Below are 26,665 nucleotides of genomic sequence, written 5' to 3'. Positions count from 1 at the left end.
GCTTATGGTGAAGAACTGGGACAAACTCTTTGTAGAGGGCATGCTCTGCTTCCTGGCCCTGGACTTTTTATTGGTGTCATGCACGTGCTTGTACTGGATATCTTTATCCATTTCATCTTAGCATCAAACTGCATGTAGTCCCTCTTGTAGCCCGTGCTTGTAGCTGTTCGGCAATGTACTTTCACATGTCCCTGTTGCTCTCCCCTCCCCTGGCCCTAGTAACTCCAGGACCCTATAGCTGCAGGCCAAAAAGCCCTTGTAATACCCCAGCTGCATGTAGCCCAAGTACCTGCCAGCAGTGTCCAAGCCACGGGGGGTATAGGGTAGCCTCCATGTGAGCCCAAGCCTGATGTTCTGCCCCTGCCACTTCAACCACCAGAGGCAAGCCACTCTCACTGACTCCTGCTTAGGAGGTGACATATCTATGCTGGGGTTTGGGTCATAGGGTACCTGACCACCTCTGTCATTTATGTGGTGTGAGGGTGCCAGGGTCAGGGTCTGATGGGCTTTGCCCAAGCCGTAGAAGCATGGGGGTCTCTGGCTGGATATGCAGGTGCCAGGGCTGAGGGTCGTGGGCCTGTGCCCAAGCACAAGGGTTCTTCCAGGGTCAGTGTCTGGGTCTACACCCACGTTGTGGGGGCATGGGGGGGTGTGCCCCATCCCTCCCAACTTCCTGCCCATGGCTGACAGGGCTGGAGGCAAGAAGCAGGGGCAGGGATAGGTGCTGCAATTACTTAGCACTGAGACAACCCAGGGGTGCGTGTGCACACCCACACACCATCCAGGAGTGGGGCCAGATGGGACAGTATGACATGCGCAAGCACACACACAAAACCCCCCCTCCCCCAAAAGCAGGGGTTGACGTGTACACACATACACTGCCTGAGCCCGTGGCTCTTAGGAGCAGGGACAGGAAGGACAACGTGGTGCACATGTGCGTGCGCACGCACACAACCCTGACCCCATGTCTCCATGCGCACCCCTCTGCCCCAACTCTAGCGTGTAAGACTTCACTCACAGCCCAGTGGGGTCCAGACCAGGGAACAGCCCACTGGCTGGGTTCCCTGGAGAAAACTGAAACTGAATTTCTGGGTTGCCATAGACACCCCTTCCTATGACGCACATGGGTAGGTTCCTGCCAGCCCAGGACTTTTGCTTCAATTTTCTCCAACAGCCAGGATGCTGAAATCTGAGACTTGTCATCCTAGTTAGGCACAACAATTCACATACAAACAGTCTAAGTAGGGCACGGCCGTTTCATCATTCTTTCTGTTGACAAAATGATAGCAATCATGGCTGTAATAAGCTAACAAGTGGGTCTTCACCTCCATGCCCACTTTGATATACATGGGTGCCATTTCACACAAAATGTCATGCCTTTTCAAATGCTGTCACCCATCAACAAATGACCAAGTTAATGGGTATTGGAAAAAGAGCAGAGCACAGAATGAAAACTGTTAAGGAAACTAACAACCTAATGGAAATGCAGGAAAGAAAAGTGAAGGTAAATTTTACATCTGCAGAACTGAACTGTGGGCAAATAGCATAAAATTATAACCCAAATGGTCTTTTCAAAATCTGGTTTCATAAAGTGAAATTGTAGGGGTCTCCTTAATGATGGAACTTGCTTTCATTGTTTGACCTCATAGTATCATCTGTGCATCCCAAAACAGACAGAACATTTTCATCTGAAAGAAATAAAATGTTTTTTGAAAGGGGAGGAGTAGACAGGAGGAACTATGAATTCAAGACGCACACAACCCCCCCCGCACAGTATTAACACCTAAAAACTGGAAAGCAGACAAAATTCAGTAGTAACATGCAAAAGAATCCTGTAATTCCAATAAATGTTATATTCACTTACCTATGCAGCCTTCAGCTTTGACAGGTAGCCTGACAGCTTCTGTAGGCATTAAAAATAACTCCTACCTCCAAGCTTCTCCAAAGCAATATTGTCTGTAGGAAATAAATGACAATGATAGCCTCTCACCAGTTTTAACTTCATGAGCAAAAAAATAGGAGTCGCCTTGAACTACTGTAAAATGAAGGTTACAATCCATTTTGGGCTATAAAACTGTGTTAATTTATGTCTAATATAAACAATGCAACTTTGTTTCTATCATTACTTTAACCTGAAGGCATTAATTAACACCCATAAAGTTCAAGGCTTTAGAGAGCTTCAAACAGTTTAGTCTGCCCAAACACAACTGAGAGAGGGTCAAATTCTATTCTGCTATTCCTGCAAAATCCCATTCATTAGGAACAGAATCAGGCCCTTACATGAGGTTCCCTAGTACTAGGGTAGAAGACTGTTTTGGAATCTAGGTCTGATTCAGCCTGTCAGCCAGAATGACCCAGGGAAAGTGACCCCTGCAATGGATAAGAAGGTACATAGAATCAAGGACATTGGAGAGTGCTAAAAACTGAAAAAATACAGGGGAAGAGAAGACAAGAACAAAGGAGTAGTTCTGGATGTGACAGATGAAGTCACACAAGACTGGACAGTCGGGGAGGAAGATGGGGAGAGAAAGAGGGTGGCAAGTGAGCTACTTCAAAAGGGAGGAAAGAGACGGTGTTCAAGCAAGAGGATTGGCAGTGGGAAGTGAATGGAAGATCTCACTGAGCATTGCAAATTATACTAGGAGGAAAAGTCTGGAGAGGGAAGGCTAGGGGTTCAAATGGGAATTGCATCATAGGCAGTTGCCAGTAATAGTTTTCTCCCATTATACATCCCTTTAAAAGCACAGGAAGTCTTCATTTTTCCTGCCTTGTCTAGAAAAGGTTATGTAGGCAAGGAGCTCCTGCGACCCTATAAATTTGGTGGCTGGGAAGCAGTGGCCAATAACAGTGCCACTGCTTCCCACCACCAAATTTCTAAGCCCTGTGGCCAGATGACATACTTTGTGCACTGGATTGGGCCACAGCCATAAACCTAATCTGGCATATGGCTCAAGATGCAGCCAGGCACGAGTTTGGGGCCATGCCTGCTTGTGGACCAACCCCATACAGTTTACCTACCCTGCAGCCCAGAATTGCTGGGAGAACTGGCATAATTAGTACTTGCATCTCTACAAAGAGAGTTAAACAGAGCCACATGTAAATGGCTGGTGCATCATATACAGGCATGTCTAAGTAACACATTAGCTGCCATTCTGCTTGTCTCTAATAAACCAAGTAATTTACTTTAAACTAACCAGGTCTGAGACTTCTTTGCACAAGTTTTGGCCAAGACAAATATTATAAAAAGTGTTATTAGATTTTAGCAAAAAAAATCATGGGCCAAGGTTAATAAAAAGCAATGAGACAGACTTCTATCATATGTTCTGTGGGGCATTTACAAATTTCCATTTTTTGTCATGATCCAATTCATAAGTTTTGTCTTAAGATTTCAGGGAAGGTCTTAAAAGAAATCCTGTCCCCAGTCATCCTCAAAGATGTCCTGTACAAGGGCTGATTTAAGTTGTTTGTAAGGTGTAGCATGATCCATTTTCTGATGGGGGATTAGGCTGGCAGGGGAGGTTCTATCATGGCTCTGTAATGTAGTTACACCCTGCCAGACCATAGTAATGGCAATCTTGCTCAGATTGGAGGCGTGGTAGTTCTGGAGGACAGGCAGGCTAAAGTTCAGGTATCATGCCAAAAGCCTAATCAACTAGCCAACAAAACAAAAGATACAGCAGAGTTCAAGGGAACAAATGCATGATCCTTCAAGGCCAGATTTACAGAAGTATGAAGGTGCCTACCAGGATTTTTAAGAGTAACTGAAACAAGTTAGGTACTCAACTCACTTAGGCACTTTGTATTCATTCTGCTATGTACTTGCCTGCACTTTTGAACACTAAAACCTTTAGATCTGGTCTTTAGTGTCTCTAGCAATAACCCAATCTCTCACAATCAGGGGATTTTCTTTATCACTAGCCCTTTAAGTGCTGCATTTCATTTCAAAGCTTGCAAATCTTGGAAAAAAGAAGGAAAAAAATTCCAGGGGGGGGTGTGGAAGGGAGGAAAAAAATCCACTGCAAGGGGTACCAAGATTTGACAAGGAAACAACTACCCTTGTTAGTGGAAATTTGAGGAGGGGGGGGGAGGGGGAAGTAAACATATAAAGCCAGCAGCTAGTCCAGCAAGTATACTGGCAAAAGAATCTGACTTGACAAAAAAAAGCAGACATCCATCCAACTGGATTACGCACTGCCTGGCTTCTGTCTAGCACAAAACTAATGCATGTAAATGAACCTTGCCTGCCTATGTTGTTAGGCCAACATGGCTACAACCACCAACTCTGAAAATGGTAGGGCACTTTCAACATTAAACATTTTTTTTTTCCTTTTTGGCATCTGTTTTGCTATTTGTCCTTTTCTCCCCCATCCCATTTTCCCCAAGGATGGATTTAAGGACAAGGGCCCAGTAGACAAGAAACCAGTGGGTCCTAATGGTAGAATCTGGCAGAGTAAAATATCCACCAGGGAAATAATGCCTCCTCCTTTCTTCCTACCATGTTCTATTCATTAAGCTGCAGCCAAACACCTTCTTTGCCTGTCCCCATAAGAGACCAATTGTTCCAGTGTTCAAGTCGTGCCACTCCTTTTGTTTTCCTGTCTGAGTAAGGTCCAACTTCTTCATGCTGCCCATAGGTTTTTATCACGGCTAAACCCATTTCCACCCTTGTTTATTTACTTATTTTGATTTTAAGATAGCTTTCATTTCTGCACTTCCCATGCTGCTCCTTCCTCCACTACAGCAAATGATCTGCTCCACTACCTTAAAGTCAGTAATACCGTGCATTTTGATTGTCTTTCTGCTAACTACTCATTTCTGCTCATCTTCGCCCCATAATCCTTCAAACTTGCATCTTGTTAAACATTCTCCTTGTAACAAAATGTATGACCAATTTAATTGTTCAGTTGTATGTGTTATAGTACATAGCACACCAACACTACAATATAATTAACAAAATTGGGAGGGGGGAGGGGGAGAGGAGTGTTGCTTACCTTCAAGCAGTTGCAGTTTGTTTTCTCATCTTCTTTTTGATCTCCAGTTCCCTGTCGCAACTCACTCCTCATAGCCCTGGGTATTTCTCTATTTGCTGTTTTCATTTCAGGTACTCTGGGACCCTTGCAACAGCCTTGGAGGTCCATTATTGACTATTTTGCTCTGGAAGCCTCAAGTGGGTATGCAAGGGTTTGGGGGGGGGGGGAGGGGGGATGGTGGACAGACAACAGGACATAAAATCTGTTCTTTCAAGGAGGGAAAGAACAAGAGTTCAAATAAGTATTATAGCTGGAAAGCAGTTTTTTTAAACAACAAAAATAAGGGGCAGGATTAGCTACCAAGCCTTAATCCTATTTCCTTGCCTCTTTGTACTACTCCCTGCACCCTCCTGCCACAGTACAGAAATGGGTACAAACAATTCCCTATTTCTAACTCTGCAGTTTTTCCTAGGGGTTTTAAAAAGGGGTTCATTATTTTTGCTCTTTACTATTTGATGTTGTCTCAGCCTAATTGTAGTTTAAGTACTTAGAAAGCTAAAACATAATTAGGACTCAGCAGGTCTTTCTGCCATCTCTACTGCATTCTAGAATGCAAACAGTAATATACTGAATAAACAACTTGATATTCCTAAGAAGTTCTTTAAAATAGCTTTTTATGGTTTCTTATGCATTTAACAGCTTGATAGCTCCACAGGTCTGTATTAAAATGTAGAAGGAGACATACAAAAACTACTTAAATCACATTTTATTTTTCAAATTCAAAAATAACAATTAGCTTTATTTAACATATGTTACACATCTCAGATTTAAAATATCATGCTCTATTTAAATATCTGAGTGACAACACTATACAAATAAAATGTTACACAAAATATATTTAAGAAAATGTTTTGGTCTTCAATCTGAACAATAAATAGACAGGCACTTCTACATATACAAAGGAAGCAGTCGCTATTAGAATAACTCTCCTATAAGCAAAATGAGGAAACAGAGCAAGAAAAAAGATTCTGAGTTTTGAGAACATTTAACCCTACATGAGACATCATGCAACTTCTAAGTTTCAGTTTCAAATTTTGAAACATTTAAGAAGATCTGCACAATTCTAGATTTGCTACCAGTTTGTAGAAGAGATCCAAACCAAATTTTTATAAGCTAAGTGCAATTTCACAGTTCAGTATCAAATCAAGCTCCTTGGTAAGGGTTTTGGAGCCAATACAGAAAACAAGACGGACCAAGTAGCCTTTCATAGGAGTGACAAAACCATTTAAAATATCATTTATGCTTTGAAAAAGTCAGAAACAAAACTGTGCCTATTGCCAAGATGATATCTCTCCTTCCCCTTGCATGTTCAGAGCTCTTTTAAGTTTTATCCCTTTTGAAGTTATATTGTGCTTAAAAAAAATAAATAAAATAAATTGAAGAAAAAGCACTACTCAAAAAAAGGGAAAATCCTCCAGACTTCAATAGACACATTTTTGCACAGCAGATCACATTTAAATGAGAAAATACTGTAGGATAGGACACAGGGAGAGTAAATAAGGGTAACATTAAAGCATTTAAATAACATTTGATTTCCTCCGATTTCTAAATTTGCAAGTTATTTTGTTATTTCATTCAGGCAGCATCTTTCATGGAAATAGTTTACATCTCCCATCACCAATAATGAAAGATGCAACAGCAATTGTAAGTGGGTAACTCCATACTTCCAACGTTACAAACAGCTAACCAAATCAATGATTTGGGTGTTAAAACTTCTGAAGTTTATTTTAATTTATTCTTAGGCAAGTTTGAAACATAATGACCACTGCAACAGTGGAAAGATCAGGACCAAGTCTTCACATAATACCCTCAAAAGTTATTACATTACCATTCTCACTTTTTGAAGTATGGACAAAAAAAGTTTCTAACTAATGAAGACAAAGGACTTTTAATAGTTCAGAGAGGAAATCAGACCCAAACTTAGAAAAGAAGTATTTGGACTTAAGACACTTATACACATTACTTAACGCATTAACAATTTAAGTGTGGATTCTGTAAGTGTGTCCAAATCTTAATCATTTCTTGAGGTTTTCTGCTATGCACTAACATTAAGCTTGTATAGGAACATATGTTATTCCTGTATTTCTCTTCAATATCAAATGTTTTGAAGCCTTTGTGTTTTTCTGGAGCAAGCCCAAGTTTCTGAAGGCACATTCCAGTATAAACATCATCAATAGGATAGAGAAGTACCTGGTCAGATGCATTATTCAGTCTCAATGCCAAGTCACCAGAGTACAGAAACCCACCACCTCCGGCATATGGAGGATAAGAACCTTCATAAACACTTTCTGGGATGTAGTACTTCAACTTTTTCTCTCGATGAGGTCCAGCATCTTTGATCACATCACCTATAAACAAGTCTTTGGCTTTGTCCTTTGATAAGCTCTTCAAGTAATCCAGGATCTGATGGGTATTCACAAAAACATCATCATCCCCCTTAAAGATAAACTGGACATCTGGACAACTGCTAGCGACCCATTTAAGGAACAGCACCTCTTTCAGAGTCAAGTTGAAAAAAGTGTCTCTATAGTTCCAAAGAAGAATGTCTTTATGAGTTTGACTCTCAAACTTCAACATGTCTGACAGGTTGGGAAAGTTATCTTCTGGTGGGGTCTGCCCCAGTAAGAAGACCCTCACTACTGTTATACCTCTCGATTTAATTTCTTTCCCCCAAGATTCCCGAATTGCTTGCCTTCTATCAAAATGTGGTATAAGTGACTTGATAGCCAGCAGCAGAAAAGGTTTATGTTTGCATTTGTTTGGCTGATCCACTAGTAATGAGTAATTTCTACATCTCAAATAAGACAGAAAATCTTTAAATCTGTCTGGCAAATTTGCGAAGTCATTAACCTCTGAAGTCACTGATGGGTCAGGATCACAGGAATTCAGAACACTAGCATTTGAAATCAAACTTTCCTCTACAGTCATATTGGAAAGCAAAGTTAAAATGGGGTTGTACAGGAGATCAAGCTTCTGTTGCTGTTTGTTCCAATAGGCCTTGTGAGGGGTATATTTCCTCCAGAACTTGCTGGTAGGTATAACAACCTGTCCTTTTGCAGTCTTCTCGTGGCCACCACTTCTTGAAACTTCCACAATTACATAAATAAAAAAGTTTACCATCATTAGAATTCCGAACAGCTTTAATCTTCTGCGTCCAACACTCATTTCTCATATCTGAAAAGAAAAGGGGTGATGTTATATTTTATTCAATTGTTTTCCTCATGTTACTTATTTCAGAACAACAAAGAATATTTCCATCCACTTCAAAACCATAAACAAGCTCAAGTCAACGACTGAAGATCTGGGGTCTTCCTTGCTTAAACAACACTCCCCCTGCAGCAACGCACAACCCTCTAGTATGCAAGTTCTTTGTTACAGTTGTAAGAGCTTAGGGTCTATTACAAAAGGAAGTCTCCATCAGTCTAAAATTTTACTTAAACTTCTACAATAGATCAATGTATTGGTGTAAGCATTCAACTTAGCAATTAACTACTTTGAGAGATTTTTACATGTCCTGCAGGTTCAAGCAAAAACATAAGATCCAGAGCAGGGGTCAGCAACATTTTTGGGCAGTGCACCAAAAACACCCACAACCTCTATTTGGAAGATGTTGGCGTGCTAGTAATGGATGGCTGAGAAGTCCTGAGGGGCCTGATCTTTGTGGCAGTGCAGTCGGGGCCCCTACCCTGCCCATCTGCCCAAGGCGCATATGTGCCTGCTGCTGGCAATGAGTAAGGGCTCTGCAGACACCAGCGCAGCTGCTTGCAGCTTCCCTGCCACCTGCTGCAAAGCAGTCTGGGCTCCATGGTGGGTGGAGCCTTGCGCCATCTGCAGAGCTCCAGCCCGACTTGTTGCTAGTGGCAGGTGCACATATGCATGCTTTGGGGAGGACAGTGAGAAAGGGGCTGGGGCTGCGCAACCACAACTGAGGAGGCCCCACACATCTTCCCCACCACCTGCCCCAGGTGTGTGTGTATCCACCACCAGCGATCAACTGGGTCTGGGCTCTGTAGAACCCAGTGCAGCTGCTTGCAGCTTCCCAGCTGCCTGCCAGTTGGCCCACACTCTGGAAAGGTCCCTGCCGCCTGCCATGCAGGCCAGGCTGCTTGCGACAGGTGGCGGGGAGGCTGCAAGTAGCTGCACCGCAGTCCACAGAGCCCTGGCCCAGCTTGTCGCCAGCAGCAGGTGCACATGTGCCTTGAGGTGAATGGCAGGAGGCAGGCGAGGCCAGCTACAAGAGGCCCAGTCCTTGTTGTGGCAGCACAGCCCCAGCCCCTTCCCTGTAACTTGGCACGCACACCTCGGGCAGACAAAAATGCCTTCACATGCCATGCTCTGGCATACATGCAGGGGGTTGCTAACCCCTGATCTAAAGGTTTCAAGTTGACATCCCCAGGAAGTACCTATCATCTTGGTAGGTACACTTACACTTCATGCTGCAGGGTCTGAGCTTCTCAACAAAATGCTGCTCTTTAACTTTTTAAGATCTCTTTTCCTCAAAAATCCTTCTATTTGATCTCTGACAAATTGTAAGCTTGCTGTGATTATATATAAACGAAGCCCAAGAAAAATGCATTTCCCCTTCCTCCTGTAGTGCTACCAAAACTCATCTTTTAGGCACCTTCTTTTAAAACATTTCAAATAAGAGCTTCTAGACTATTACCAATAGTCTTTTACTATTGGTAAAGTATTACCAATAAACCTTTTTTCTGCAAAAAGCAGCTCCTAGAAATTGAGGTGTGCGTTATAAGCAAGAATACAAAAGCTTCTTCCTAGAAAAAGTATGTCTGTAGGATCCACAGGGAGCAGAACAGTGAACAAGTTCATTTCTGCCGCTGCTACACAGTTATTTACTACAAGAAACATCTCCCCTTCCCCCACATTCACTTTGCTTTTCAAAAATAAGATACATGTCTTATTTTTGGACATATAGCAAGAAGGGCCTTCATGAATAGCTAATTTTTGTTTTACCAGCTGAACACCACCCCTAAAACAAAAAAACCCCATCAAAAAAACCTACAAAATAAACTGGTTCAGATAAATGAACCAAAAATGAAAAACGCTTTTAAAAACATCAAGTTTGATAAAAAACCAATTCACCAAAAGTGAAATGTTTTCTATTGAGCAACTGTTAAACAAGGGGGGAAAAAAAAAGGGGGAAGAAGGAAATGACAGATTATGCACAAACATGCAGAGAAGGTGGTGTTGGTATATGGTGCTTACACATACTTCATCATTTAGAGCACTCATCCAAGATGCGGAAAGACTTGGTTTCAGTTCTCTCTCAACATCTCCCACATCCCTGAAAACACACCCCAGCCATCTGGCTATGAGGATGGGATATTCTTAGATCTCTCCTGTTGGCAGGCTTCCACTAAATCAAAACATTCACTAGATAACAGGCTGGAATCCGGGTGCCCCTGCCCCTCTTAGATGAGTCCTAACAAAAAAGCTAGATGGGAATTCTTGTTCAATGACTAAGCATTTTACACAAACCTGAATAGTTCTAGCAGGAAGGACAAGGAGATCCATCTCAGAATATGCCATACCTGGGTTGCTTAGTTCTTCCATATCAGGCAAAATAAGTTTAACCAAAGTGCCCCACCTCTTGGGTAAGACATTCCCCAGGTCACGTTTTGTGAATCTAATAAAAATTTTCCCCAGCTAAAATATATATTTAAATTTGGATCATATTTCTAAATGGGCATCTGGGAAGACCAAAACCACACTTTGGGTTAATTTATTATCAACCAAAAATTACAACCAGCTGCAAGTATAAAAACCTATATGAACACTCCTTATGACAGCCAAAGGATGACATTACCACGGTCCCCGTCTTTACCTGGGCAGATTAAGGTGTTATGTCTATTCCATCTCGGAGGAAAGGCAGCAAGAGGGCACAGCAGCCCCCCTGGCTCTCCAGGGACCTAGCAGACCTCCTGAGGCTAAAAAGAAAGGCCTACAAAGGATGGAGGATGGGAGTCACCTCCAAGGAGGATTATTCTGCACTGGTCCGGTCCTGTAGGGAGCAGACCAGGAAAGCCAAGGCTGCAACTGAACTCCAGCTAGCTTTGAGCATCAAGGACAATAAAAAGTCCTTTTTCAGGTATGTGGGGAGCCGGAGGAAAAGCAGGGGCAACGTTGGACCCCTGCTGAACCAGATGGGGCAACTGACAACTGACGCCCAGGAAAAAGCCAACCTATTAAATAGGTACTTTGCGTTGGTCTTTCATCAGCCCCATGGGACACCCATGCCCGCTACTGGGCTGGGAAGTCCGGGTGAGGGTGATCCCCTGCCCTCCATTAATGCTGACTTCGTGAAGGAACATCTTGAGAAGCTGGATTCCTTCAAGTCAGCCGGCCCTGACAATCTTCACCCCAGGGTACTCAAGGAGCTGGCGAGCATCAGAGCCCAGCCTCTAGCGCGGATCTTTGAAAACTCTTGGCGCTCCGGTGTAGTGCCCGAAGACTGGAAGAAGGCAGATGTGGTGCCTATCTTCAAGAAAGGGAGGAAAGTGGATCCGGCTAACTATAGGCCCATCAGCCTGACTTCTATCCCGGGGAAGATCTTAGAAAAGTTTATTAAGGAGGCCATCCTTAATGGACTGGCCGACGCCAACATCTTAAGGGATAGCCAGCACAGGTTTGTTGCGGGTAGGTCTTGCTTGACCAATCTCATTTCCTTCTACGACCAGGTGACCTATCACCTGGACAAGGGAGATGAGATTGATGTCATATATCTTGACTTCAAAAAAGCCTTCGATCTGGTGTCCCATGATCGTCTCTTGGAGAAACTGGCCAATTGTCGCCTTGGGTCCTCCATGATCCACTGGCTGGAAAATTGGCTCCAGGGTCGGACCCAGAGGGTAGTAATTGATGGAAGTCACTCATCGTGGTGTCCTGTGACCAGTGGGGTCCCCCAGGGCTCTGTCCTTGGACCCATACTGTTCAACATCTTCATTAATGATGTGGACACTGGAGTCAGAAGCGGACTGGCCAAGTTCGCCGATGACACCAAACTTTGGGGCAAAGCATCCACACCAGAAGACAGGCGGATGATCCAGGCTGACCTGGACAGGCTCAGCAAGTGGGCGGATGAGAATCTGATGGTGTTCAACGCCGATAAATGCAAGGTTCTCCACCTTGTGGAAAAAAAACCCGCAGCATCCTTATAGGCTCGGCAGTGCTATGTTGGCTAGCACTATGGAAGAAAGAGACTTGGGGGTCATCATTGACCACAAGATGAACATGAGCCTGCAATGCGATGCTGCGGCTAGTAAAGCGACCAAAATGCTGGCTTGCATCCATAGATGCTTCTCAAGCAAATCCCGGGACGTCATTCTCCCCCTGTACTCGGCCTTAGTGAGGCCGCAGCTGGAGTACTGCGTCCAGTTTTGGGCTCCACAATTCAAAAAGGATGTGGAGAAGCTTGAGAGAGTCCAGAGAAAAGCCACGCGCATGATCAGAGGTCAGGGAAGCAGACCCTACGATGACAGGCTGAGAGCCCTAGGGCTCTTTAGCCTGGAAAAGCGCAGGCTCAGGGGTGATCTGATGGCCACCTACAAGTTTATCAGGGGTGACCACCAGTATCTGGGGGAACGTTTGTTCACCAGAGCGCCCCAAGGGATGACGAGGTCGAATGGTCACAAACTACTACAAGATCGTTTCAGGCTGGACATAAGGAAGAATTTCTTTACTGTCTGAGCCCCCAAGGTCTGGAACAGCCTGCCACCAGAGGTTGTTCAAGCGCCTTCATTGAACACCTTCAAGATGAAACTGGATGCTTATCTTGCTGGGATCCTATGACCCCAGCTGACTTCCTGCCCTTTGGGCGAGGGGCTGGACTCGATGATCTTCCGAGGTCCCTTCCAGCCCTAATGTCTATGAAATCTATGAAACAGGGCCCAAAATCAAATTCTGAAAGAAGAGATATTGGTAGAGAGATTCATCACCTCCATTGTAACCTGGAAATTTTAGCAAAGTAGATAATGTCCCTTTAACCTGTTTATTCCCTAACTGCTGGAAGAGGGTAAAACAGTTGAGGTTTTGGATTTGTTGGGCACCTTGTGGCAACTTCAAATTCTGGAAATTGGAGTCCTTCTCAGGGTCCAGGGACATGTACTCTGGTCAATCCAAACAGTCATCCCTTCCCCTCCCCTTTCTCCCCTCCAGCAATTTTGAATGTGTATTGGCTTTTCACCAAGTCTTTATTCTCACTTTTATCTTTTTTTCTAACTTTACAGAATTTTTTTTTTAATAGGCGGTATGGCAAAAGTAATATATAGTAAATTTATTTTGTTGAAGTGTTACATAAAAATTAAAATTGCATACATAATTCTTTTGAATTGTAGCACATGGTTTTTCAGTTTGTAGTATCACGGGTAGTTTTTAATTAAAAAGTCACTGCACTAAGCAGTGGTACATAAACTGTTGTAACTCCGATAGTAATGGTACTGTCCGATTTGCATTTTGATCTCTCAAACTGAACATCAGTTAGCGGCAGTTGTGATGGTGCTACCCTTTCTGTGGTGGTAAGAGACACCCAGGCATTGAAGTGGGACATCATTTAACTGCACACCAATGACTTCTTTGATTTACTGGAAACGAACTTGGGACCTAGAACAGCACAGTTATCTTAGCTGTTTGCTTCCCTGCCTTAGTGTCTTGGACAACGGTTATTCATCTGTAAAGGTTAAATGGAGAAAACCTTCCACAAGTCATGCTAACTCTAGAAAAAGATACAAAAATATATGCTCAGAGTTGGTCTCTTCTCCCCCACCCGTTACTTTGCAAATGAAAATTGCAAAAGGATTTTCTCCTCCATCCAGGCTTTGTTTATTAAGAGTAGATAATATATCCAGCTTTACTTATACCAGGTATACAGTTCTAACAGGACAAAAATGGTTGGAAGTTTGGTCTCAGTAAATCCTGCTGCAGGTGCTTAAAAGCACTAATCCAGGGATTCTTCTCTTGCAAAGCTTGCTTTAAGAGCCCTAATCCTTACTTTCTTTAAATTCCAGTGCTCATATGAAAATTGCTACAAGGCAGTTGTGCGCTGTTGGTATTAAATAATGCAACAGGTTGCAATTCTAGAAGTTTTAAAATAAACTGATAAATAGTTCAAAAGAAAGTTATTACGATTATTAAAATACACTGTTAGAAACAATAATGATTACTATATGGTAGTATTGGTGTCGCATAGAAACCAGGGCATTGCTTCAGAATTTGTCTGATGTATTGCACAATACATGACTTTGGCTATGATCTATTACAATGGTTTGTGTTGTGGTGATATCAAAGTAAGATGCTTGGTTTATGACTTCGAACACATGCTGGCATTTTGAATGCTCTTTCTAACTGATGTGCTTCATGTCTTAAGCTCTGATCTATCTGAAAAGTTTAAACATTTGTGTGTGCATCTGGAAAATCAACTGCAATGCATTCAAACCATTTGGTACTGGAAATGGTTGTTTAAAAAGTCTTCATAACCTGGGGCTCATGATTTTACATTTCGTTTCTACAGCTGTAGGTTCCTCTGTTCAGAAATCCCTCTTGTAGTGTTTGGGTGATGTTGTAATGCTGTACGGTTGATTAAAATTTAAAACATATTCAAAGGGATGCGATATTCGCTGTTTGACTTCTTTGTCGTAAAATAATCGTCTGAATCTTGGCACACCTTCAGGACCTAAGAATGTGTATATAATGGTTCTATTTTGTCAGCAGCAGAAGTTACGTTGCAGATAAATTGAACATGAAAAAAGATTGGGCTTCACATTAAAGTTGAGTATCAAAGTTCTCAATGCTTAAATTGAGGCCAGATTTTACAAAAAGACTGTCCTTTGAAAGATGGCAACTTCTTGGGGGGTCAGGTTGGAGCTTTTGCCTGATGTCTTGGAAAATTTAAAACCAACTTAATACAGTGAAATGTAATAGTATATACCCTTGGTAGTTATTATTGTACCTTTATCATGCACAATGAGCGAAAAAGATTTTTAATTTGGCTTTGTCATACAAATACTGTAGTACAGTTAATTATTACAATCCTCTTTGTATCTACATAGACTGTTTTCTTTGGCCACGGTATAGGTTCCTACTACAGTTCTTTAAAAAACAAACAAACAAACGAACAAAAACAGAACTGTACCCCTAAATGTTTTTGAACTTTGATCATGAATTTTACAGTTGCGTTTTTTCATACACCATTTGCTGCTATGCTAATGCCTTCCCTATCAAGATAACCTGTTGCAGGACCATCAGTTTTTGATGTCATAGGCATGTCAGGCAAGGGTACAAAGAGGTATGTTTAGTATAATACTAATAATAATGCATGTTCCAATTTGAGAGACTGATAGGGGATGGAAGAGAAAAAGAAATGGGAAAAGAGAAATATAAATCAAGAAAATTGAAGAATAATTCTACAGTATCTCTTAGGTTGGAGAAGCTTAAAGTATGATTGTAATGACATAGTGTTTACTTTTTATTATCCATAGTAGTTAGAAGTGCATAGTACTATAGCAGGCATAAAAGGAGGTGCACAGGACCACATTATGGTGACACCCAAACCTGAGGTGCTGGTAGGGTCTTGATCATTGAACTTTAAGAAGGAGAAGCTATTTTGAGAATGATTTCATTTTTCTCAATCGAGGTACCCTCAATGATTTTGATAGAGGATAGACTGAAAACAAGCGAATAATGGGGATAGTAGAATAAGAAGCTTCTGTTATTCTTTGACTTTTCTGGCTGACTGTATAGAGCTATATTCATGTGTCCCAAAAGGATCTGTGTTGCTGTCATCAGCAGAGGCATAAATGCTATAATATGAGTATCTGTGAAACAAATAGGCCTTTTCTGTAGATATCTTATGCTTTTCTTTAGAAGAAAGTATAAATGACCCAAACCAAGTAACCAGAGGTTACAAGGATGTGGGGACAAGAGAAACTGATAAAAAAACAAAACAAAACACCACATTTAATGAGGTCAGAAAAAGTAAAATTATGTTCACATACAGAAAAGTTTGGCTTGTTTAAATTAATTTTTTTTTAAAACAGTTTTGATTAAAATAATGCAAACCCTTGTATGGACACACTTAAATCTACATGCATTAGGCTTGTACTGATCTACTTTAGTTGTAACTTAATACACATGGGGTACGTTCACATGTGCATTAATGCATCATAATTATGACAGTAGCACCAGCACACACCTCTCTTACATGATGCTAATGCACAGTAGATTAATTCTACTGCACGTTAGTGCATTAGAATGGCTTTTGCCGTGATGCGCTAATGTGTGGTAGAATTAGTCTGCTGCACTCTATCTAGCATCTTGTGTAGATGCACGCACTGTCTTTTCTCTCAAAGTAATACGTTATGATAACCTTCTGTTAGTACCTTTTCTCTAACCAGTTTTTGTTAGGGAAAGTGTATGAATCCACTATCTTAACAGCATTTCCAGTCCAAGGGAAAGAGGACATAGTTCAGTCCCAAAATTAAATGTAAAAGTACTTGGTATAAGGCAAGGATGAATGAGAAACACTAGGGGCTTCCTTTAGGCTTCTTGACTGTACTTCAGCTCTTAACTGTTTTACATGACAGTAGCTCCTTTTCTCATGTAGCCGTGATGGTCCAGAAAATATGCAAGGCAAGGATTTCTTAGTGATATCTTTTTATTGAACCAGCTATGTAAAAGATACTATCCTATCTTTGGGTCCATTTGATCTAATAAAAGAGATTGTTCCAAGAAATCCTTGTTTGTGCCTTTTAGTTAGGCATTTTCATTAGATTCAGTCCTCTTGACCAGCTCAAGTTCTGACCATCAAGGTGAAAGCACCAAAACAGCACTTTTGCACATTTTTCTATTGCTGTTGCTGGCAAGTTACCCGGAACTCAAAATTTGCACTGCTTCCTTTTTGATCAGTCACTACAATGTGAGCTGACCAGGTCAGAAGCAAAACTTGCCTTGAGACGCTTCCTATGGTAGTAACCATAACTATTTTTTGAACTGTAAATCTTGTTCCTTTCATGTGAGGGTTGGTTGCCTAATATTAGTTTATATCCTCAAGTATGATGGTTAAAATTGATAGGTGTAGTAGTCTGACTCCAGATAGTATCTTTATTCTTTAAAATTTTTTTTAAAATACTAAATGAATTACTTGTTACAAAATAATCTTTCAGCAGTCTGTTTCACTGGCTTGATTTATCTTTCAAGTCTTTTCTTTTTCCATTTCAAACTTGTTGCATTTTTATTTCAGAGATCTCAATACACAGTTCCAATAGAGATTAAATGCTAATGCTCAAATAGCTTTCTCTTTCTTTTTAAAATCAGTTTTTGAAGACCTACAACTTATTCAAGAGACTTCATTGCTGAGTTAAAAAACAAACAAACCACTCTTTCTGTCATTACCTATCCAAGCTGTAAGAATAAATTAAACAAACGGCCTTATCTTTTGAATTTTAAAAATACAAAAGTTTCATAACTTTATTGGTGAACAATATATTGAACACATTTGCATTGTTAGAAGGAACTTTGTGTAATGCCTTTTGTTTATAACACTGAGAGAAATGTTTTTCATTTGTGTCTAAACTGATAGCTGTTTGTACCTGCCTTCTCTACAGCATTCTCTTCAGCAGCAGTAGTAACAGTAGTTTTTGAAGAAGCTGGAAATCCCAATCTGATATTCTCAGATCTGGGGCTAGTAGCACCACCCACTACTACTGTTAAGGAATGTGTTGGTTCTGCCAGGCTCACTTTTTTCAGTTGTACCATCAAAAAACCCAAACCCTCAGTCTTCTACTAGCTCATATTGTAAAGGAAGCCCTTGTTCATAGGACCCATATGTTGCTTCATTCCCTGAACACTTTATACTTTCTGAAGATATTACAGAAAGGGGCATAAACTAAAATGAGTGGTTTCTAATTGCATGTTCAACATGGGTGTCCAACTTAAGATACTCCCATCTGACTAGCAAATAGTGCTCCACGCACAGTCATCACTGGAGTCAAATTGGGGCTCTGCTTTGAATTTACTCAAAAATTGGGCCCTGGGTACCTCCCAGTAAAATAGTCAAAATAATAGGCACTTTTAACATTAAGCCTTTTGTGTTCCCTATCCGTAGAAGGTATGATTCTGCCTCACAGGTCACCGTGAAGGTCAATTAATGTTCACTAAGTGTTCAATTACTGTAGTGATGAGCACTGTGGAAGATCTGAAGAAATTAAGGACTTCTATCTTCATAGTAGAAGGTGAATAGTGTTTAGTGAAGCAGTGGGCCATGCAGTGAACAACGGGGATAAAATAAAATATCAAGGACTGCTCAACCTGTGCTCCAAATAAGGTGGGATTTCTGTGGGGAAAAATAAACTTATAATTAAATACTGTCATTATAATGTAGTTGCACAAGAGGGCCAGATTAGGATGGTATGAAGATTTGTTTGTGTTCCCTTTTCTCAAGAATAATCTGAGGCAAGGATTTTTGTGGGTGATACCTTTTATTGGACCAACTGTGTGGTTGGGATAAAGTTAGACAGGCTTTTGATGCAGGGTTGCCTTGCATGAATAATTAATTAATATAAGGAAGCCTTGCATTCAGAAGCTTGTCTAACTTTTATTGGACCAATTGCATTCTTTGGCTAAAGTTCCCACCCTCAAAAATCCTTGCCCCTCATATAGTTCCTGGACCGTCACAGCTACAACATCATTCTGGCACTACCAAGAATAATCTAATTTACTTTGTCCATTCTAATACAATTTTTTGCTTTAGTGTTAAATTCAGCAAGAATTCACTGTTCAAAGGATAATATATGCTGCTTTTCATTGTGGTAATTTATGCAGCAATTCCCAGGACATCTGGGTGGGTAAATTTTCAGTGATACCTAGCTGTGAGGCAGTTCCTTATACCTCACCTTTTCTAGATTTATCAGCATAATTATATTAACTGATATCTTGTTAATTTGACCTACTAACAGACATAGCAAGATAGAAAGGAGTAATTGGTGGAGTAAACTAAAAAGCTGTCCATCATATTAATCTATTTTGTGATACCCTTGTGGCATCCTTTGCCTGCCCTGGTGCTTTCCTCTGTCAGGAATAAGGAAAACAAATAATGGGTCTGTTTCCTTTAATATTTTGGCTCATGTTAGCTGATGCGCTCATAGTAAATCTTCAAAAGAGCTAAAAATATTCTATAAACTTGTATAATTTGATACGGTCTTATTTTTCATAGAATCCAAGCAGCAGGGCTGGAAGGGACCTTCCTAGGACATGTAGTCCTACTCTCTGCTTGCGGCAAGATTATCCCTATTGAAGCCATCCTATTCAAATCCGTTGTCTAAACATTTAGCAAAACTACAGTCAGTCCTGACATTTCATAGATTTCATAGACATTAGGGCTGGAAGGGACCTCGGAAGATCATCGAGTCCAGCCCCTCGCCCAAAGGGCAGGAAGTCAGCTGGGGTCATAGGATCCCAGCAAGATAAGCATCCAGTTTCATCTTGAAGGTGTTCAATGAAGGCGCTTGAACAACCTCTGGTGGCAGGCTGTTCCAGACCTTGGGGGCTCAGACAGTAAAGAAATTCTTCCTTATGTCCAGCCTGAAACGATCTTGTAGTAGTTTGTGACCATTCGACCTCGTCATCCCTTGGGGTGCTCTGGTGAACAAACGTTCCCCCAGATACTGGTGGTCACCCCTGATAAACTTGTAGGTGGCCATCAGATCACCCCTGAGCCTGCGCTTTTCCAGGCTAAAGAGCCCCAGGGCTCTCAGCCTGTCATCGTAGGGTCTGCTTCCCTGACTTCTGATCATGCGCGTGGCTTTTCTCTGGACTCTCTCAAGCTTCTCCACGTCCTTTTTGAATTGTGGAGCCCAAAACTGGACGCAGTACTCCAGCTGCGGCCTCACTAAGGCCGAGTACAGGGGGAGAATGACGTCCCGGGATTTGCTTGAGAAGCATCTATGGATGCAAGCCAGCATTTTGGTCGCTTTATTAGCCGCAGCATCGCATTGCAGGCTCATGTTCATCTTGTGGTCAATGATGACCCCCAAGTCTCTTTCTTCCATAGTGCTAGCCAACATAGCACTGCCGAGCCTATAAGGATGCTGCGGGTTTTTTTTCCACAAGGTGGAGAACCTTGCATTTATCGGCGTTGAACACCATCAGATTCTCATCCGCCCACTTGCTGAGCCTGTCCAGGTCAGCCTGGATCATCCGCCTGTCTTCTGGTGTGGATGCTTTGCCCCAAAGTTTGGTGTCATCGGCGAACTTGGCCAGTCCGCTTCTGACTCCAGTGTCCACATCATTAATGAAGATGTTGAACAGTATGGGTCCAAGGACAGAGCCCTGGGGGACCCCACTGGTCACAGGACACCACGATGAGTGACTTCCATCAATTACTACCCTCTGGGTCCGACCCTGGAGCCAATTTTCCAGCCAGTGGATCATGGAGGACCCAAGGCGACAATTGGCCAGTTTCTCCAAGAGACGATCATGGGACACCAGATCGAAGGCTTTTTTGAAGTCAAGATATATGACATCAATCTCATCTCCCTTGTCCAGGTGATAGGTCACCTGGTCGTAGAAGGAAATGAGATTGGTCAAGCAAGACCTACCCGCAACAAACCCGTGCTGGCTATCCCTTAAGATGTTGGCGTCGGCCAGTCCATTAAGGATGGCCTCCTTAATAAACTTTTCTAAGATCTTCCCCGGGATAGAAGTCAGGCTGATGGGCCTATAGTTAGCCGGATCCACTTTCCTCCCTTTCTTGAAGATAGGCACCACATCGGCCTTCTTCCAGTCTTCGGGCACTACACCGGAGCACCAAGAGTTTTCAAAGATCCGCGCTAGAGGCTGGGCTCTGATGCTCGCCAGCTCCTTGAGTACCCTGGGGTGAAGATTGTCAGGGCCGGCTGACTTGAAGGAATCCAGCTTCTCAAGATGTTCCTTCACGAAGTCAGCATTAATGGAGGGCAGGGGATCACCCTCACCCGGACTTCCCAGCCCAGTAGCGGGCATGGGTGTCCCGTGGGGCTGATGAAAGACCAACGCAAAGTACCTATTTAATAGGTTGGCTTTTTCCTGGGCGTCAGTTGTCAGTTGCCCCATCTGGTTCAGCAGGGGTCCAACGTTGCCCCTGCTTTTCCTCCGGCTCCCCACATATCTGAAAAAGGACTTTTTATTGTCCTTGATGCTCAAAGCTAGCTGGAGTTCAGTTGCAGCCTTGGCTTTCCTGGTCTGCTCCCTACAGGACCGGACCAGTGCAGAATAATCCTCCTTGGAGGTGACTCCCATCCTCCATCCTTTGTAGGCCTTTCTTTTTAGCCTCAGGAGGTCTGCTAGGTCCCTGGAGAGCCAGGGGGGCTGCTGTGCCCTCTTGCTGCCTTTCCACTCCTCCTGCCACCAGCCACTTGCACGCCAGGCTGAGACTCTGCCCCATCACCATGGCCTGGCTGCTGCCGCCCCCTCAGGCTGCTCACACTGCCTACTACCCCCAGCCAGTTATTCCTTGCGCAGCTGGCACAGGGGGTCCCAGCAGCAGCAACAATGAGTCTCGCCACCCCACTCTGCCCTCCTGTGTCAGGTCTTGCCTACGGGGTTGCATAGGCTGCTCATGCCTGTGCTGGTCTGGCCAGGCTGCAACCCCATGCCTTCTGTGGGCACACAAAACTGGGAAGGCATATACCTGTCCCCCTGCAACACAGCATCTATGCCTCCCCTTTCCTCCCCCAGCCCATAGATTTACCCATCAGGAGCTGCTCTCTACACTGCCTGGCTGCTATATACATGTTTGGACACATGAACATGGCACCCCTGCCTGATCACCCTCCTCCTGCTTCCTGCAGCCCCTTGCAGGCTGGATCTCTGCCAGCCTGCAGGGAGAAATCTATGGTTTCCCATGTTTTTCTCCTTTAAAGAAGAAAATGAGTGATTTTCCATGTTTTCCCATGACTGTTTGCAACCCTTTCATATATTCTTGTGATCCAATGGATGAGGGCTGCTGTATGGGCCACACCCACCATCAGGGGAGTCCGATACCTGACATCCAGTCCTCTCATGTAGGCAGGGGACTGGCTGTCAATAGGCAGAGTCCAAGTTTAAAATTGCTTCATGGTAAAAAACAGCGATGCAAGGGAGTGGGGCTGAAGACAGATTCTCTGAACTCAGGTCCCAGCTCCCTGGCTTAAAAAAAATAATACAATAAAATCACTGCATGTGGTGTTCACACAGCATTTAAAGCCCAGGGGGCTGTGAACTGGGGCAGGAATATCTTCCCTGGCCTCCCCAGGCTTTGCAATCCCTGCTGCCCAGTCTTTAAACCCTGGGGAGCAGGAGTCAAGCTGGGGGACAGCCTCCCTGAGTCTGAGTCCCAATCCCTAGGACTCCTGCGACTGCCTCCCACCCCTGCATTTTTACAGTTCCACCAGGAGGCATGGGGGGGAATTGCAGACAATTTTCCCATGGAGAACTGTCCCCTTCCATTATGCCTTAGTCATCCTTCAAAATAGAAAAAATAATTTAAGAAAGATTACTCTTCCTGATGTTACTGCTAGTCTGTAGACAGTGTTTTAGGCTCAAATTTATATAAGGAAACTGCAACAGCCTAACTAAAGTTATAATTTAAACCATTTCAGTTAAACCTGTGTAAAAAAACCCATAAAACTTAAGCTGAAGTAAGTGTGTACACACAAGTCAGGCTATCTTTAGCTTTGTTTAAATCAATGTTTTCAGAAATAGAAACATACACTGGTATAAATAATCAGACACTAATAATTTAAAAATAAATTATTAAATTTAACAATTGACAATTATTAATTTAACAAAGACAATAATTTGAATCAGACACTGATTTAAAAGTAAAATATTACAACTTTTACGTAGAAAAATATCACTTTTCAGTATTCTACACAAGCTGCATTCATTTTAAAAAGATTTAAAAAATTAGGAAAAAACTTAATGGGCAAGTCCACACAAGCATGCAAGTGCCTCTTGCCCCGCATCATACCCCTTTGAGGCGCGGCAACAGGTACATGTGGGAACAAAAAAATGTTTGCAGCACAGGGAGAAAATTAGACCCCTGGATATCCAGGGGTCTTAAAATAAATAAATAAATAAATAAATAAATAAAATCGACATTTAAAAAAGCAGCACAGGGCACAGTCCAACCGTGCCCTGAGGCAACCAGAGGCTGGGTCCTCCATGGAGACGCTCTGACTGCCAGAACGTCTATGGTTGGCCCTTGCCCTAATGCTGAAACACAAGGCCAGCAAGGCCGCATGTTTCAGCACCAGGGCTCTGATGCGGGTAAGATTGGGGGGGCTGGAGGAAGGGGAAGGGGACCATGGGGACCCACTCCCCTAGCCCCCTTCGACCCCTGCCAGTATTTTAGTCCAAACTTTGACCCACTTTATCAGAAAACAATCATTGTCAATCCACATCCAAATAATGTCTTCTCATCACCCAGTCCTAAACCTACCACTATCAGTAATGTCAACTCTCATGGAAAAAAAAAAAAAAAAAAAAAAAAAAAATCAAATCACGAGACCCCCGATTTCCAAGTTAAATGAACTCTGACTCAATCTCCTAATAGAGATCAAATCTCAGGATCTTTTTCTTCTGGCACATGTAAGGAGCACCAAGCTGGTAAGCTTGTGGAGGTGAAGGGGCAGGGGGAAAGGCGGCAGATCGAGGCCCCCACAGTGAGGGTCCTAGGGAGTGGGGCAGGCACTGGAATGAATGGGGCCTCAGGGCAAGGGCAGGTCATGCGACAGAGCCACAGGCGGCTGTCTCTGTGCATCTGCCCCTCACTCCCAAGCCAGAGCCCCTCCCAGCCCTGTCCCTCACTCCTGAGCCACAGTACCCTGCATCCTGCCAGGGTGTGTGGGGACTCCCCACTCCCCAGGCTCCAAACTCCCCTCCCCTCCACAGCCTCCCACACCTTCACAAATAATCCCACCCCCACACACACTTAAAAAATAATAATATCATGATTTACATACCAATCTCTTGATTTTAAGGGGTTGTCTCATGATTTTTGACACACTGGGGTTAGCAATACTGCACTATATTAGTAACATAAAAAAAAAAATAAACTTATTTTACCTATTCACTTGATTTGGTGGCTTTGCAACTGCAGTTAAACAATCCCACCCAAGTAATGTTGACGCTGAATTCTGGTTCTTAAGGTAATAAATAAAACAGCAGAAGTTAACTTCCGCTGTATCCAAAGGAAATTAAAATATATTTAACAAATGTTAAGTTTTTAAAGGCTGCAATATAACAAACAAGTTAAAAGAAAAGAAAAAAAAACAAACACACTAGGACTTTAAAATGTACTTGATGAGATTATATTAATAAAAGCTTTTTTTTTTTTAAAGGAAGAACACTTAGTAAAAAAAAGCTTTTACTATTATAACCGCATCAAATGCATTTTAAAGTCTTAGTATTTTTTCCTTTCTTTTAACTTGTTTGTTATATTGCAGCCATTTAAAATGTAACATCTGTTAAAGATATTTTTCTCTCTTTTGGTTACAGCAGAAGTTAACATTTGCTGGTGTCCCGTCCCGTCCCGTCCCCCCCCCCCCCCATATGATGATCATGAACTTTACATGCCACCCATGCAAATGTACAAACTATGACTTTACTATTTTACATCAGATTGACAACTAAATACAAAAATTAAAAAGAAAAAGGACTATAAAATGTACTTATCTGACTAAATTTAATCACTGGGCTTAATCCATACTTAAGGCAGCCACCTGGGTTTCAGTTTCTATATTGTGACTCCTAATAACCTGAGGAGTCCAATGTCTTAAACAGTTATTTACATAAAACCATATCACAGTACATTCCATTTACAATCCACCACTCTCAGCGTGCCTCATATCACAACCACCATTTTGAAAGCAGAGACCAGACGAGTATTGAGTAATTCAAAGTCTATCTAAATTATAATTACAACCAAACCTGGGGAACTCCATTCTGTGTAGTTCTAACTTATTCTGTCTTAACCACGTTTTATCACAAGGTCCTTTAGCGTCTTGGATATATCCAAAACGACTAAGATGCAATCTTCATTAGAAACCAAAACTGTTACAACCCACTCAGGAAACAATTCCCTTTAACTGTATTCCTTGACTTTTCTAGCTGCAGTGTAGAAAAATATTTAACTGACTTAAGGGATCAGTGAGCAAAGCCATGACATTTTCAGATTTGGCAAAGATTCTGACTTCTTCAGGTACCTGTGATGTATACCTGCTCTATGGAGTGAGCCACTGGGATGAAGTTTTCTACATGGATAGAGCACACAATTGTTACGTATAAAAACCAGAATAGCAGCAGTGAAACTGTACAACCCTGGCCATTTCTCTTTGATACGTAATGCTGCAAAGCAGCAACAACTACCCTGAAGGTACCTGCAGACTCAGTAAGGCAACAGTGAAGCAGTTCACACTTAAAAACAAAAAGATTACTCTCAGAACTACAAAGTGCAGGCATTTTCCACCTCCATTTTCAACACAGGTTTAAAGATTAAATTTGTAGAAACTAAGGTGTCAGCCCCAATGCTGAACACTCCAGGCAGTTTCTTTAGGGCCAATTACTGTTTCATATCCTGAGCCAAGCTGGTTAAGCCACAGAGCCTTCAACTGCCCATAAAAGTATATATATTGTATTTCGAAAAAAAAAAAAATTAAATTAAATTATAAAATCCATGACCCATAAACCATTCAGATTGCACTAGACGTATACAACTTTTGGCCTAAAAGGTGCTTTATTTTTTCCATAGTTAATAACTTAGGCCCCAATCTGCAATAGGTATTTAGGCATTTAACTTTCATTGATTTAAATTAGTCAGATGCCTAAACTGCTTTGAGTATCTAGACCTTAATTTCAGTTGTCTAATGAAGAACAGAATCAAACTAACTGAATATTCTTGTTTATAAAGGTACATACTGCAGCTGCGGTCAAAGGTTGAAGAAAAGTCCAAGGGCTGCTCAATGTACACAGCTATAACCGGTAGTATTCATCACCTAGGGAAACAAGCTATACCAACAGAAACATAACTACAGCTACACCAAGATGACTGAACTTAACCTTCACTTATACCAGTGTAATTAAATAATAAAATTTGTGCAGACACCAGAAATAAGAAATTTAAAAACTGACAAAAGCCAGGGTTCTCTACTCCATGTCCTCACTTGACACCCTAGTTATTAACCTATAACCTGCACTCCTGGGATTAGTTGTTGTACATTTAGTGGCTTCCTTCTAACCAGTAAGGGGAGCTTATAGTTCCTGGTTAGCCTAGGCCCACCACTGCTGTGTGATAAACAGACTGATTTCCAAAAGTGGCAAACATATTATAGAGGGAGAGTGTAGGAATGGAGCATTTCTAGTGCAATATGACCCGTCAGACCCTCCCATCAACCATCATTGGTTTTTGGATGTTAAGTGATACATCCCCAATTGATCTATTTAATAGCTCCCTACAAACCAGTTATCCACATATCTATCTGATCCAGGAGGGCTCCATTTATGACTTGCGGAGCAGAACAAACCCATGGAGATGCATCATCCAGTCAATGTTGCCACCGCTCCCCCCTGCCAAATTTCCAAGCATCACAGGCCAGATGATATGGGTCGGT

General features: G+C 42.3%; 1 protein-coding gene across 1 annotated transcript in view; it reads right to left on the bottom strand.

The window, feature by feature from the left end:
- Positions 1 to 5,721: 5,721 nt before the first annotated feature.
- B3GNT2 (UDP-GlcNAc:betaGal beta-1,3-N-acetylglucosaminyltransferase 2) overlaps positions 5,722 to 26,665 on the bottom strand; it is a 28,644-nt gene continuing 7,700 nt past the window's right edge. Inside the window, exon 2 of the mRNA XM_006260270.4 lies at positions 5,722 to 8,204. Within this exon, the coding sequence (XP_006260332.1) occupies positions 7,002 to 8,195 (1,194 nt within the window). The 5' untranslated portion in view covers positions 8,196 to 8,204 and the 3' untranslated portion in view covers positions 5,722 to 7,001. The remainder of the gene's footprint in view (positions 8,205 to 26,665) is intronic.

Source organism: Alligator mississippiensis, chromosome 1, assembly GCF_030867095.1.
Source record: "Alligator mississippiensis isolate rAllMis1 chromosome 1, rAllMis1, whole genome shotgun sequence".
Lineage (NCBI taxonomy): Eukaryota > Metazoa > Chordata > Crocodylia > Alligatoridae > Alligator > Alligator mississippiensis.
This window is presented reverse-complemented; position numbering and strand designations above follow the sequence as displayed.